The sequence below is a fragment of the Phyllopteryx taeniolatus genome, chromosome 10 (genome assembly GCF_024500385.1).
Source record: "Phyllopteryx taeniolatus isolate TA_2022b chromosome 10, UOR_Ptae_1.2, whole genome shotgun sequence".
Taxonomy (NCBI): Eukaryota; Metazoa; Chordata; class Actinopteri; order Syngnathiformes; family Syngnathidae; genus Phyllopteryx; species Phyllopteryx taeniolatus.
In genome coordinates, this window is record NC_084511.1 from 30,901,669 (window position 1) to 30,915,776 (window position 14,108).

At 49.0% G+C, this 14,108-nt stretch overlaps 1 protein-coding gene across 4 annotated transcripts; it reads right to left on the minus strand.

Moving 5' to 3' along the window:
• Position 1: 1 nt before the first annotated feature.
• Positions 2–14,106, minus strand: tgfbi (transforming growth factor, beta-induced). Of its 4 annotated transcripts, XM_061787480.1 has the most exons (17): positions 13,862–14,104; positions 12,802–12,900; positions 7,750–7,814; positions 7,347–7,504; positions 4,427–4,591; positions 4,209–4,355; positions 3,984–4,125; positions 3,686–3,898; positions 2,732–2,869; positions 2,517–2,653; positions 1,588–1,724; positions 1,391–1,521; positions 1,048–1,172; positions 879–981; positions 734–810; positions 595–622; positions 2–521 (listed from the first exon to the last, which is right to left on the minus strand). In XM_061787480.1, exons 1-17 carry the CDS (start codon positions 13,981–13,983, stop codon positions 460–462), a joined length of 2,049 nt encoding a protein of 682 aa, XP_061643464.1. In that variant the 5' UTR covers positions 13,984–14,104; the 3' UTR covers positions 2–459. The 4 variants fall into 4 exon arrangements, with proteins under 4 accessions (XP_061643464.1, XP_061643462.1, XP_061643463.1 ...); XM_061787478.1 differs by having other exon boundaries at positions 879–1,172; positions 13,862–14,106; XM_061787479.1 differs by lacking the exons at positions 7,347–7,504; positions 7,750–7,814; positions 12,802–12,900; positions 13,862–14,104 and adding an exon at positions 6,360–6,483.
• Between the last annotated feature and the right edge of the window lie 2 nt (positions 14,107–14,108).

Genomic DNA, 14,108 nt, shown 5'->3' on the forward strand with positions numbered 1-14,108 from the left:
GTCTTGTGAACACGTAACACTGGAGCTTTATTTTACAAAAACACTTTGGTTGATTTCCTGTCAACGTGTAAAAACAACAACAGTAGCTTGAACGGATTGAAAAAGCTGTCGAATTAAAAGTTTGGCTAAAATGCTTTTTAGCAACATCCAAAAGAGGAAGTGAGATTTTGCTGACACATCTTTGCGATTATTTGCTCAAGTTAGTGAATGAGCTAGCAAGTGTTAGCTAGTTAATGATGATAAGCTAGTTAGCAACAATGCTAAGAAACGAAGATAGTATCAGTTTGGACTTGTTTCACATTTTGACGAACCAAACTCAAGCTGGGTGCATTTCTAGGATTTTAAAGCTCGCTACTTTTCTTGTTTTGTGGCGAGATTGTCAACAGGAAGTGAGCATATGACTTCGTGGATTTAAAAAAAACTGAATTGGGATTGTTTCACATGAAAACTGTGACATCATCACTGAGCGACGTTCACGGTCCTGCTGGAGTGACTTTGGATAACCTTTTGGAAAAGGTCGTCTGCAAAAAGACGAGGAAAAGTTAGGGTGTCGTCCGGCGCTTCGCGAGGTCCGCTTGGAAAGGAAAAACTCACCGTTCCTGAAGCTCCCAGAGTCCGAGCGCTGGGAAAAAGACAAAAACAGGGGCAGCGACAAGCACACGATCGTCAGCCTGAGTCACATGACTTGTGATGTCAACCATGCTGACCACAAATTTTGTTCTGTGGCTCTCACCGTGGAGGAGGTAGAAGAAGAAAACAACCTGATGGAAGCCTCCGGCCCGTCCGCTTGTTCTCGGTTGACCTTGGGAGCTGCAGACAAGCAGATGCCGTCTTTACCGGCTGCTCAAAATGAACCTCTCAGATCAGCTTGGACTCACGCAGCGGTTTGATGATGCTGTTGACGCCGTGGACCACACCGTTGGTGGCCATCAGGTCGCTGTGGGCCACCGGCACTCTGTTCACGAAGACTGTGAAGTTCCTCTGCAGGCGAGACGCGACGTTAACCGAAATTGAAGCACAAAACCCAAAGGCGGCGCCAGCACTTACCACGCCCAGCTCCAGCTTGTCGCCCTGCAAAGGTTTGATCCTGGTGTGAGAGCCCACTCCCCCGCTGACCACCATCCCCTCACCCAGGTGGTACTTGAGTAAGGAGGACAGCTGCTGGCGGTCTCCTGGAGAAACAAAAGCACAATTAACATTTATTTCCACATGGACAGCTTCTTGTTGCGATCACGTAAATATTTGTCTTCTTGCAAGCGGCAGAGTGCAAATGTTTGTCTTTTAAATCAGCGAGTAGCATCAACACCTCACCAAAGAAGCAAATGAAATGCAAATAAATTCCTAAAAGGCTTGAAATCCTCAATTTCCTGTTTACACAAGCGTCACTCACGCATCAGCTTGTTGACTTCCAGCTGCGACATTGCGTGGAAAGCGGCGTTGGTGGGTGCGAAGAAGGTCAGCGCACCGGGTTGGTTGAGCAGCTCCGTCATTCCGGCAATTTGTATAGCCCCGACCAGAACGCTGAGAGACCAAAGAAGTCGCATGACATTAACATCAGTCCAGAAGTCGCCGCTACCCCTGACTCACCTGAAGCGGTCGTCCGCCTTCAAGACGTCCATTATGGTTCCCACGGGGGGCGTGAGCACATTGTCAACAGTGAACATGGTGCCGTAGCGTCCCGTCTTGTCGTGGGCAGCCAGGCACGCGTTCTCAATGCACAAGTTCTACACAAGAGCCCATTAAGCACCGCAAGCTTTATCGTGAAAACACAAAAGAAGCCACGGAATGGCACTGGCAGACAGGATGTCACAAGCAAGAAGGGAACGGCACTGGGGGACAGGAAGTCAAACGCAAGAACAGAACGGCGCTGGCGGACAGGGAGGCAGAAGCTAGAACGGAACGACGCTGGCGGTCAGGAAGGCAGAAGCTAGAACGGAACGACGCTGGCGGACAGCAAGGCAGAAGCAAGAATGGAACGTCATGGCGTTGGGGGTCAGGAAGGCAGAAGTGAGAACGGAACGGCACTCGGGGACAGGAAGTCAGAAGCAAGAGGAACGGCACTGGCGGACAGTAAGGCAGAAGCGAGAACGGAACGGCGTTGGCGGACAGGATGGGAGAAGCGAGAACGGCGTTGGCGGACAGGAAGCCAGAAGCAAGAGGAACGGCACTGGCGGACAGGAATGCAGAAGCAAGAACGGAACGGCACTGGCGGACAGGACGTCAGAAGCAAGAACTGAACGGCATGGCGCTGGGGAACAGGAAAGGGTGAAGCGAGAACGGAACGGCGCTGGCGGACAGGACGTCAGAAGCAAGGATGGAACGGCGCTGGCAGACAGGAAGTGACAAGCAAGAATGGAACGGCATGGCGCTGGAAGCAAGAACAGAAGGGCGCTGGGGCACAGGAAGTCAGAAGCAAGAACAGAACGACGCTGGCGGACAGGAGGTCAGAATCAAAGACGGAATGGCATCAGCAGAAAGCAACTGAGCGCGTGTCAATCAAAAACAAGATTGGTTACATTTCTGTAGACAAAGACTCGAAGTTTGACTCCCGACAGCGTCTCCAGCTCCTGATTGTGATACAAGGACTTGGATGACAGCTGCTCCTTGATGATGTGATTGGTCATCACCTTGGTCACGTCAGTTGTCACGCTTCCTGTCAATCGCACACACGTCAACTCCGTGGCGGCCGGTAAGCGAAGCGAGTGGCGTTCTGGTGGGCGCCAGCTGTTACCTGTGAAGGCGTCGTCCAGGGGGGCCAGTATGGTCAGCGGTTCGGAGCCCTTCAGGTGGCTGCTCAGACCCGCCTCCACAAACATTTGGGTCGCCCTTGCCACATTGGTGCTTTCGGCCAGCTCCAGAAGAGTTTTTGCTGCACAACACAAGTCATTGAGATGCTTTTCTGCTGTTTTAGTTTCTTCAATGGTCAACTTTGACTCATAGCTAGTACTTATAATACTTTTCCCAGTGGTTATGTTGAGTGCTTAGACGACTTAGGCCCGCTAAACAATGGGGCTGTTTATGTCCCGACTTTGCTCCTTCCCGGCCGAGGACGTCAAAAGTCTTCTAAGAAGTGATCGTGTAAGATGAGCCTGTGGTCCGAGGTGTGTTAAGAATGGATTTGTGCAGATAATAGGGCCCCCAAACCAGTCAGGCCGACAAGCTTAAATATTAAACGTGTTCAATATTTACCACCCAAAAGCCGACTTGTCCTGAGTCATGACTTTGCGAATTGAAAACGGAATGTTCCCTGACTCAGGAACAACAAAGCGACCGTGAATAAAAACAAACATCCTTCTCGATGCCGAATTTTGTGTAAGTGGCGTTACCAGACACCAAGAGGTATTTTCCGTAGCGAGTCTTTTTATTGATGACATCGCCATTTACAACACTCCCTTCAGCAACACTCGGGAAACATCGTCGCAACAGATCATGCGTGACCATGCCCGATCTCTGTCTCGTCTTGTTCGTCGATCTGTGGCGGAACAGAATCTTTGTATGTGGTGTTCTGTGTCGAGATTATCGGCGCATACGACCAAAACAGATTTTTATCTTCATGTGCGAGGTCTGTTACAGATTTAAAAAATCTTTGAAGATGTAAAAAAAATCCTTGTGTATACCAAGCCCGTAGTAGTATTAATAGTATTTTGAGCACTGTGAATTATTGATGTTTGGTGTAGTGTGTTACCCGAGTCCGGGATGAGCAGTTCATTGATGTAGTGGACGACGCCGTTGGTGCCCAGCTGGTCCTTCTTGACGACCACGGCCTTTCCGTTGACTGTCAGCTGGTCTCTGTCGCATCCCACTTCCAGAACTGTACCCTGCAACGTCTCCATCGGCGTTCCCGACACGATGGACTCTGCGCAGCGCATGTTCTTTAGGATGTGGTAGTTGAGCAGATCTGAAAGCCCGTGGGAAAGCGTGAGAGAGCAAACGGGCATACAAACGGGAAAGCATTTTGACGGTGCGTCCTGCTTTCTTTTTACCTCTAAGGGATACAGGGTCTCCCAGGATCCTGTTCAGAGTCTCTTGTGGAATCTTCTCGAAGGCCTCGTTGGTAGGAGCGAAGATGGTGTAATGACCCTCGTTCTCCAGAACGTTGGTCAGACCGGCGGCGGCAATGGCCGTCTGAAAGGCCGCACGGGAAGTCGTCCCTTCTCGTTAGCGTCTCGCACATGCGTGACAATAATCCAACGGGAGCTACGACTTACACGCAGCGTCTCCAGGTCGTCGTCAACGTCGATCAGCATGTGCACGTTGTTGGAAACGGCCGTGATGACACGGTCCACCACGTGCACGATGCCGTTGGTGGCGTGCTGGTCGGCTTTGATCAGACGGGCGCAGTTCACGGTCACGATCTGAACGCAGAAGGCATTTGTCTTCTCCGCGTGTTTTTGTGAGCGTGTACGTTCATGTGTCTCCGTGTTACCCCGTTGGCGTAGTGGTGCACGTGTACGTGGAAGTCCTGGTACATGGACGAGAAAGACGAGCCGTGCTTCAGCTCCTCCGACGTCAGCCGGCGGTTGATCATGTGATAGTGGAGAGCATTGAGGAGCTCAATGTTCACGTTGCTCACCAGAGCGTCCAAGATCTCCTGCGCACATGCGCGCGCACACACAAGCTATCCACGTTAATTGCGACGGAACTAATTCTGCAGCACAAGTTGTAAGGCAACTCCACTCGGACAAACTCTGTGCCACATCATCAGGACGACAAATTACACTACGTTCCAAATGATTATGCTACTGATATTTTCCTAAATAGTCAACGCAAATCACAGCATACATTTCAAGCCATCAATCATCAGAATATAATTCAAATGTTGTCGAACAAACCTCCCATTGAAGACAGTATTTTTTTCAAAATTAAAAATCTCCAAATGCACTGTTCCAATTCATTATGCGCAACAGAGTTTCAAGACATTTTTAAAGAGCTGAAATAGTCACTTGCAGCATTAGGAGGTCATATTCACTGAAATCAAAAGCTATTTCGATGAAACACATCGGAACAAGTCAAGTGATGTTCTGACAAAGGACCCCTTATTTGACAGCAGCTTCACAGTTCTCTCATCCATTCAACTTGTGACTTGAAGGTTTGGCTTGAATTTCTTCGCATGCTGCCAGAATTGCCTCCCAGAGTTCCTGTTTGGATGTCACCTCCCTCCCACCTGTGGGTGTAACTCTTTTGCTTCTGCCTCACACCCTCAACACTCTTTTGCTTGAGAATGCTCCAAATATTCTGAATAGGGTTGAGGTCAGGGGAGGATGAGTGCCACGACATGACTTTCTATGCTTTTTATATCCATAGCAGCAAATGATGCAGCGGTATTCCATGCGGCACGGGATTGTCTACTGAAGAGTGCCATGTAAGCCTGGATGGTCCAGATGGACGGAGTAGCGGACGGTTGGTGGAAGGCCGACGTGTCTCAACAAGGCTGCGAGGTCAGCGAGGATGTGGCGGACTGGCAAAGTTGCGTTTTTGGCCTGAAAAATGCCGGGGGGAGAGCTTGCCAGCACGTTTTGGGTCCCTGAAGGATTTAGGGTTAGGGTTACACCTAATGACCTCTGAAAAGTAAGTGGACTTTCTAACTGACTGCTTTGGTCCATGCTACCAGAAGAAGAACCGCGCTCTCATGAACAAAATCATCTTCAAGCATGAAAATGCACCATCTCATGCTACAAGGAATACCTCTGCGTCATTGGCTGCTGCTTCCCTCCTCCCCTGACCTCGACCCAATTGAAAACCTTCGGAACATCCAAGAGCAAAAGATCTTAGAAGACTGGATGCAGTTGACATCCAAACAGCAACTCTGGGAGGCAATTCTGAGATCCTGCAAAGAAATTGAAGCTACAAGTTGCATGGATGTAAGAATTGTGAAGCTGCTATCAAATGAGGGGTCCTATGTCAAAACGTGCCTCATCCGCAAAGGCCTCCGTATAGCGGGGGATGCCACCCATCCGTCACACAGCCTCTTCAGTCTGCTGCCATCAGGGGGGGGGGGAGGCTGCGGAGTCAGGACCGACCGACTTTAAGACAGGCTGTCAGGAAGCTGAACTCGCTGCCCGCTCTGCCCCCTCTACCTCTCTTCTCCGCTGCCCACCTGAACTCTGAACCCACACGCACATGCGCATGCACACACACGCTCACACTGCTTTCTAATTTGGAAATGTCTTTATGTGCCTTGGTGCTCAGACTTTGACTGTGTTGCATGTCTCCTAATCTGTGATATTTGCACATTTCATTTCTTGATACTGATGTTTATTATTTAGTAGCACCGTAGGCCCTTGAGTACCATGATTCCAATCCTCTGTTTGTGCTATGCATATTGTAGAATTGACAATAAAAGTAACTTGTAAAAGTACCTTTTTAAAACCCTGTTTTTGGGTAACAATTTGGAACAGTTCGTCCATCCATCCATTTTCTTTAGCGCTTCTCCTCACAAGGGTCGCGGGCGTGCCGGAACCTATCCCAGCTGCCTTCGGGCGGGAGGCGGGGTACACCCTGAGCCGGTCACCAGCCAATCGCAGGGCACATACAAACAAACAACCATTCGCACTCACATTCACACCTATGGGCAATTGAGAGTCTTCAATTAACATAGCATGCATGTTTTTGGGATGTGGGAGGAAACCGGGGCGGCACGGTGGCCGACTGGTTAGAGCGTCAGCCTCACAGTTCTGAGGTGCGGGGTTCAATCCCCGTCCCCCGCCTGTGTGGAGTTTGCATGTTCTCCCCGTGCCTGCGTGGGTTTTCTCCGGGCACTCCGGTTTCCTCCCACATCCCAAAAAACATGCATGAATTGGAGACTCTAAATTGCCCGTAGGCATGACTGTGAGTGCGAATGGTTGTTTGTTCCTATGTGCCCTGCGATTGGCTGGCAACCAGTTCAGGGTGTACCCCGCCTCATGCCCGATGACAGCTGGGATAGGCTCCAGCACGCCCGCGACCCTAGTGAGGAGAAGCGGCTCAGAAAATGGATGGATGGATGGATGGGAGGAAACCGGAGTGCCCGGAGAAAACCCACGCAGGCACGGGGGAGAACATGCAAACTTGCAAACACAAGCGAGGCCGGATTTGAACCTGGGTCCTCAGAACTGTGAGGCAGATGCACTAACCAGTCTCCACCGTGCTGCCTGGAACAGTTCAAGTTTTTTCTTTTTGAAAAAGGTACTGTCATTATTTGGAGGTTTAAAAACATTCAAATTGGACTGTAATGGATGATGACTGTCAGACAAACTCAGAAAAATCGAATTTGCATAATCATTAGCAACGTAGTGCAGATGGGAACAAATTGCAAACGAAAGGCGAATGTTCCCGATTGTATTGAGACACGAAGACGCATAGTGTACCGTGGGCAGGGCGGCCCAGGCCTGGTTGCTGGGCGCGAAGAAGGTGAAGCTTCCGGGACCTTCGATCTCCTCCCTGAGTTGGGCTCTGTCGGCGTACATCTTGGTGGTGGAGGCGCCCACCGCCCCCACTGTGTTGTAGATGTTCACCAGAGGCAGAGCTGCACACACCACACCAACGACCCGTCAATGGATGGCCTCCGTCTCGCCCGGGACGAGTCGAGACAGAGAGCAAAAGGGGAACGCGATAAGATCAACGACAGAATAAACGCAAAAGCAAAGCCGACACGCACAAACTGATTTCAGATGTTTGTGTGGAGGTCGAAGCGTTAAAGTGAAGACCGTGTCAAAGGATCGGAGTGCACAGGGGACGGATTGCGTTTGTGTTAGCGGTCAAATGTCATACCTGCAGGGCAGCCTCTCTCTCCAGGAATCTTCTCGTAACCCGGACAGCACTCGTAAGTCACCACCCTGTGCCGGACCACACATCGACGACAACATCAACGACCGCACATCCACGACAGCGCACGTGAGGCCCGTTACACATCAAGTCAATCGGGCTGTTTTTATCCCAATTTTGCCCCGTCTCGACAAAGGACGTCAAATGCCAGACAAGCTCATGTCTTAGAAAAGAATCCTATAAAATGGTCCTTTCGTCTGAAACGGGTTGGGACCGACAATCTGAAATATTGAACGCGTTCAATATTTTCGACCAAACCTCTTCACGTGTGTGGTTAGGGGCGAGTCATGGCGCCGCCAATTGTGACATGCAACACAACGTAGCCAATCGAGAAGTGTCCTGACTGAGGAACGCAGAATAAAGACAAATGTCTTACCTGATTTGACATTGATACATTTTTTAAATAAATGTGGGTTCCCCAGACAGCAAGATGTTTTTTTTTGAAAGCAAGTCTTTTATTGAGTTAGTTAGTAACGTTGCTGTTCTACAACACTCCCGCTCCCGGCAACCTTCGGAAGCACTTGGCAAACACCGGCGCGTACCACGAAGTGTTTCTTCTTCTTCGTTTTTGTCGGATCACATTTGATCACGCGAGATTCCTGCCTCGGAGGACTTGTTTGTCGATCGGTGGTGGAACAAAACCTTTATGTCCACGAGACCAAAACTGTCAAATGTCAGATTTTTCTATCTTCATGTGTGGGGTCTGTCAGATCCAAAAATCTTTTAGGTTTGTAAAATTATCGTGTGAACCAAAGACAACACATCAACGATAACACGACACTGAGGACTCGTGCCGTCCTCCCAATCAAACGCAGACGTCCACTTCCTGTCGTTGGGGTTGGGAGGTTTGTGCGAGAGGAACTTAAGGTGGGATGAAACTTTTCGAATTTTTCCACACACGCACGAGGACGGACCACCTCCTTGAGCTCAGCACACACGGAAATTCTTGCCTTCTTGTAAAAGTTCTTAGTCAATGTTTTTCCCCCCATGTTGTTTTTTCCCCACATTGTTCATAAATGTCTTTTTTTTGTGTGTTACCACTTAGCGTGTGTGTATTTGTGGTGAGAAGATGAATGAAACCGCTTCGTAGAAAAGCGGATCAGCGTAAAGATCCGATCCAGCTGCCAGAGTTCAAACTTGGCGTGAAACCTCGCCTCCCCACTTCCTGTTGAGATGTCCAAAATAAACGTGCCTCGTAAAGATGGTTTCCACGGAGACACCAAGAATCTGCCACCAAATGTCTTCAGGGCAACAAGTCAGAGAAAAAAAAAATTTCCTGGCTGGGAAGGCCGAGAAAAGAAGAAAAGGAAAACCATCACGATTTGAGAACAGTTTCAACAATGCGACTAAAAGACGTCTTCGTCGTCTTCACTTCCAACTCAACCAAATGAAATGTCGGCCGAGTCTTTTCAACTTGGGCCTGGAAGACTGCTCAGCTTTGAGACGTTCTTCATCTGGGTTTTCCTTGCGTAATCATTTCCAGCACCTCCATACAGGAAGTCCTTGAAGACTTTTTTTCCCCAGCAAATATGAAGCGGAAATGTGTGGAAATGTTCACGCAAAGACACAAGAAAACATAACAAAATGTATTTCGTGCACAAAATGGATTTACTCAGACTAATTCATCATTTTGTGGCATCAAGCGTCTGTGTGTGTGTGTGTGTGCATAATGACAAGACACGCAGAAGGTTTGCATGCAAATGAAAATGTGAGCAAGCAGGAAAGGGACTGGCTGTTCCTCGCTTCGGGTCTTGGGTCACGTGACCTCATCAATAAAATTCAGCGAGTCCAATGACTTTTCCAGACGTGCCTCTCATAAAAAAAATACAACCCCAATTCCAATGAAGTTGGGACATTGTGTTAAACATCAATAAAAACAGAATACAATGATTAGCAAATCATGTTCGACCTATATTTCATTGAATACACTACAAAGACAAGATCATTTAATGTTCAAACTGATAAACTTTGTTTTTAGCAAATAATCATGAACTTCGAATTTCATGCCTGCAACACGTTCCCAAAAGGTTGGGACAGACGGGGTCACGTTTCCCACTGTGTTGCATCACCTTTTCTTTGAACAACATTCAATAAACGTTTGGGAACTGAGGACACTCATTGTTGGAGCTTTGCAGGTGGAATTCTTTCCCATTCTCGCTCGATGTACAGCTTCAGCCGTTCAACAGTCCGGGGTCGCCGTTGTCATATTTTATGCTTCATAATGCGCCACACATTTTCAATGGGAGACAGGTCTGGAGTGCAGGCAGGCCAGTCGAGTACCCGCACTCTTTTCTACGAAGCCACGCGTTGTAACACGTGCAGAATGTGGTTTGGCATTGTCTTGCTGAAATAAGCAGGGGCCTACATAAAAAAGACGTTGCTTGGATGGCAGCATATGTTTCTCCAAAACCTGTATGTACCTTTCAGCATTAATGGTGCCTTCACAGATGTGTAAGTTACCCATGCCATTGGCACTAACACAGCCCCATACCGTCACAGATGCTGGCTTTTGAACTTTGCGTCCATAACAGTCCGGATGGTTCTTTTCCTCTTTGGCCCGGAGGACACGACGTCCACAATTTCCCAAAACAATTTGAAATGCGGGAACACTTTTCCACTTTGCGTCGGTCCATCTTAGATGAGCTCGGGCCCAGAGAAGCCGGCGGCGTTTCTGGGTGTTCTTGATAAATGGCTTTTGCTTTGCCTTGTAGAGTTTCAAGTTGCACACAACTGTATTTACTGGCATTGGTTTTCTGAAGTGTTCCTAAGCCAATGCGGTGATATCCTCTACACATCGATGGTAGGTTTTTGATGCAGTGCCGTCTGAGGGATCAAAGGTCACGGGCATTCAATGTCGGTTTTCGGCCTCGCCGCTTACATGTAGTGATTTCTTCAGATTCTCTGAATCTTTTGATGATATTATGGACCGTAGATGATGAAATCCCTCAATTGCTTGCAATTGTACGTTGAGGAACATTGTCCTTAAACTGTTGGACTATTTTCTCACGCACGCCCCATCTTTGCTTGTGAATGACTGAGCAATTCAGGGAAGCTCCTTTCCTACCCAATCACGGCACCCGCCTGTTCCCAATGAGCCTGTTCACCTGTGGGATGTTCCAAACACGTGTTTGATGAGCATTCCTCAACTTTTTTTGCCATCTGTCCCAGCATTTTTGGAACGTGTTGCAGCCAGAAAATTCGAGGTTCATGATTATTTGCTAAAAACAATCAAGTTTATCAGTTTGAACATTAAATGATCTTGTCTTTGCAGTGTATTCAATGAAATATAGGTTGAACATGATTAGCACAACGTCCCAACTTCATTGGAATTGGGGTTGGAAGAAAGAAGGGACCACGAGGGCAGTCATAAGTGGAAGGAAGCGGCCAGTAGCGTTTCTTCTTTTGTCCTTTCTTCTACTTTTCTTCTCACCTGTCAGGTTGGCCCGTTGCAAATGACAGTCCGCCATATTGGATGTGGTAGATCTGGTGCGTAAACTAACGCAAGTCAATAGATTGAACTTTGGAAAGCAAAAACTGACAAAAGTGCATTGAATCTGAGGATTTTAAATGTTTACGCCTTGCAGTATAAGCTTAGCATACACAGCATGTAGGTCAGAAGCAAAACAATGTCGTTTTCAAATGTGTTTACAGCTTTACTGTGAGAACCTTGAGGACGAGGACCTTTACTATTGCGGACCGCCAACCATTTGTCGACGCGGGTGGTACTGACAGACCTTTCCGATCGGAAGCTAATTGGCCACTGGCCAGATTGGGGGCGGTGGCGACTGAGTCGGAAGCTAATCGTCCATGGGAAGCAGAGGTGGCTAGACGGAGGGTCCTGATCAGACGCTATCACCCTGATCATCGACGGGGCTGAGAGGGTGTGGCCCGGCACCAAACGGCCCGTAGTGGTCGGGACCACTGTTGTACTGTATATGCGGATTTTTTTGTTTTTGTTTGTCCAATCAGATTTCAGCTTCTATGTGTTGCCATATAAATGTAATCTGCCCAATGCCTTAAGAATCTCCCCAAATTTCCAGAGTGGTCTCCGACGACGATTGTAGCCTGTATCCGGGTCGGAGCGCCCCAAACCGGGCTGCCGTGCGGCGCGCCCACACGCTAAGTCGTCCCACGCTAACGATCTTCTGCCGGTAACGCTGACTCTCGTGTGCGTCGAAAGCCGAGTTTCTCTACCAGTGCGGGAAAACCCACTGCATAGAACACTGACTTTGCTCACAGAGCCTCGTGGGCTGCGGACTCTGAGGTCGACCCCAACGCGTGCTAGTTGGCAGTTTGAAGGCATTTCATTCTTCCGACTCCCCCACAGCTGCGCGCAACACAGAACGCAACACGGTCCCTCACTCCACACTTACATTTTCTAACTTGTCGGGAGACAGGAAGTCATCGGCTTTTTGTGGAATGGCCTTTAACATATGTTTTTGTTTTGTATTTGAAGTACCGGTCGTAAAAAAAACTGGTACCGTGTTATTTTTTACGGCAAAATGCCTCCGTCCGGTACTGGTACCAGTACTCGGTGCAACACTACTTGGCTGGACGGATTGGTGTCCCCTCCTCGTATTGTTTGCGTCACCACTTCTTCATCTTCTTAATGGGGACTCGGGGGAGGTTGTGTTTGAAGTTTTGCAGTCATCTCGGCTGCCCTCCTTCAAATCACCATTTGACTCTTGTACTCACCGTTTTTCGCAGTTCGTTTTCGTTTGCTTTTGCCTCTCACTGTTGTTTGTTTGTCAGTCGTATTATTTCATCACTTTCCTACTCGCCGATAGCGCTTTTGATCGGATTGCGTTTGGTTTGGGGGTTTTTTGTTCCGCTCATGAACGCTTTTTCTTACATTTGTTGCTATTTGGCAGCACTGTGTGTGTGTCCAAATGTTGTTTGTTTTTGTGTGTGTGTGTCCAAATGTTGTGTGTCAAAATATGTAGCGCAGCAGCAGCGTGTGAGTGAAGTTACGTGGGCGCCGTGGGCGTGCGCACTCACGTGGGCTGGTTGCAGATCTTGCGATGATACCATTGCTTGCAGTTGGCTAAATATTTCTTGTCGCTGCCTCGCAGCTGCTGCATGGCGCACACGTTCGGCCTGCAGGGGGTGACACAAAAAACAGCGTTTCACCTTTCTTGTCTTGGTGAATGTCCATCCATCCATCCATCCATCCGTTATCTGTACCGCTTTATCCTCACGCGTGTCGCGGGCGTGCCGGAGCCCATCCCAGCTATCTTCGGGCGAGAGGCGGGGGACACCCTGAACCGGTCGCCAGCCAGTCGCGGGGCAGGTAGAAACAAACAACCATTCGCGTACACTCACACGCCGGTCCTCAGAACTGTGAGGCAGATGGGCTAACCAGTTGGCCACCGTGCCACCCCATGGTGAATGTTATTAATATTATGATTAGGAAGCAACAGCCGGCACGGTGGTAAGCACATCTGCCGCACATCCCGGCCCCGCCCGTGTGGAGTTTGCATGTTCTGCCCGTGCCTGCGTGGCTTTTCTCCGGGTACTCCGCTTTCCTCCCACATCCCAAAAACATGCGTGCGAGGTTGATTCGAGACACGAAATTGCCCGGAGGTGTGAATGTGAGCGCGAACGGTTGTTTGTTTCTATGTGCCCTGCGATTGGCAGGCGACCGGTTCTGGGTGTACCCCGCGTCCCGCCCGAAGATAGCTGAGCCTGGGATAGGCTCCAGCAGTTCTCGACCCGAGTGAGGATAAACGGGGAAGAAAATGGATGGATGGATGGAATCAACACAGTCATGACTAATGCACTAACATTTCACAATGGATCTCATTTGGCTCCTTTGACTACGTTTGAGTAACTTCTGCTTTCGCCATAAACATTTTCACTTTCATTAAGGAACATTGCATATCCGCTTAATTTTGCTCGTCAACATCACTCGGGAGCTTCAACGGCTCGAGGAAACTTTCATTGATAACAGTCGTCATCATCATGATCGTGTTAGTGGCGCTTGGCTAAAAAGGTGAGCGAGCGAGTGGTTAGTTACTAGTTGCGTGCTAGCAGAGAGAGACGCTGGAGTGTTGTTCACCCTTGCTGGCGTCCGCGGACGCGGCTGTGCTGCAGGACGGCCTGGTAAGGCGAGCGGGCCAAACTTTTGCGGCTCCACGAGAACAAGAAGAGAAAAAACGCAAGCAGCAAACGCGACTTCATCCTCGCCAAACTTCTTCAAAACTTGTCTCACGCGCCTACGGATGCTTCTTTTCCTTCTTTCTTTCCTTCTTTCTTTCTTGTTCTTGCACGGCTGCTGTTCTGCTCACTTTTATGTAAGGGGGGGG

Excerpts from the sequence above, each read along its gene's own strand:
- tgfbi (XM_061787478.1), bottom strand. The coding sequence starts at position 13,983 with ATGAAGTCGCGTTTGCTGCTTGCGTTTTTTCTCTTCTTGTTCTCGTGG. Across the intron at positions 7,815-12,801 it reads AAGATCTGCAACCAGCCCAC|GGTGGTGACTTACGAGTGCT; the intron begins GTGAGTGCGCAC and ends GGTCCGGCACAG. Across the intron at positions 811-878 it reads CAGCATCATCAAACCGCTGC|CTCCCAAGGTCAACCGAGAA; the intron begins GTGAGTCCAAGC and ends GCTTGTCTGCAG.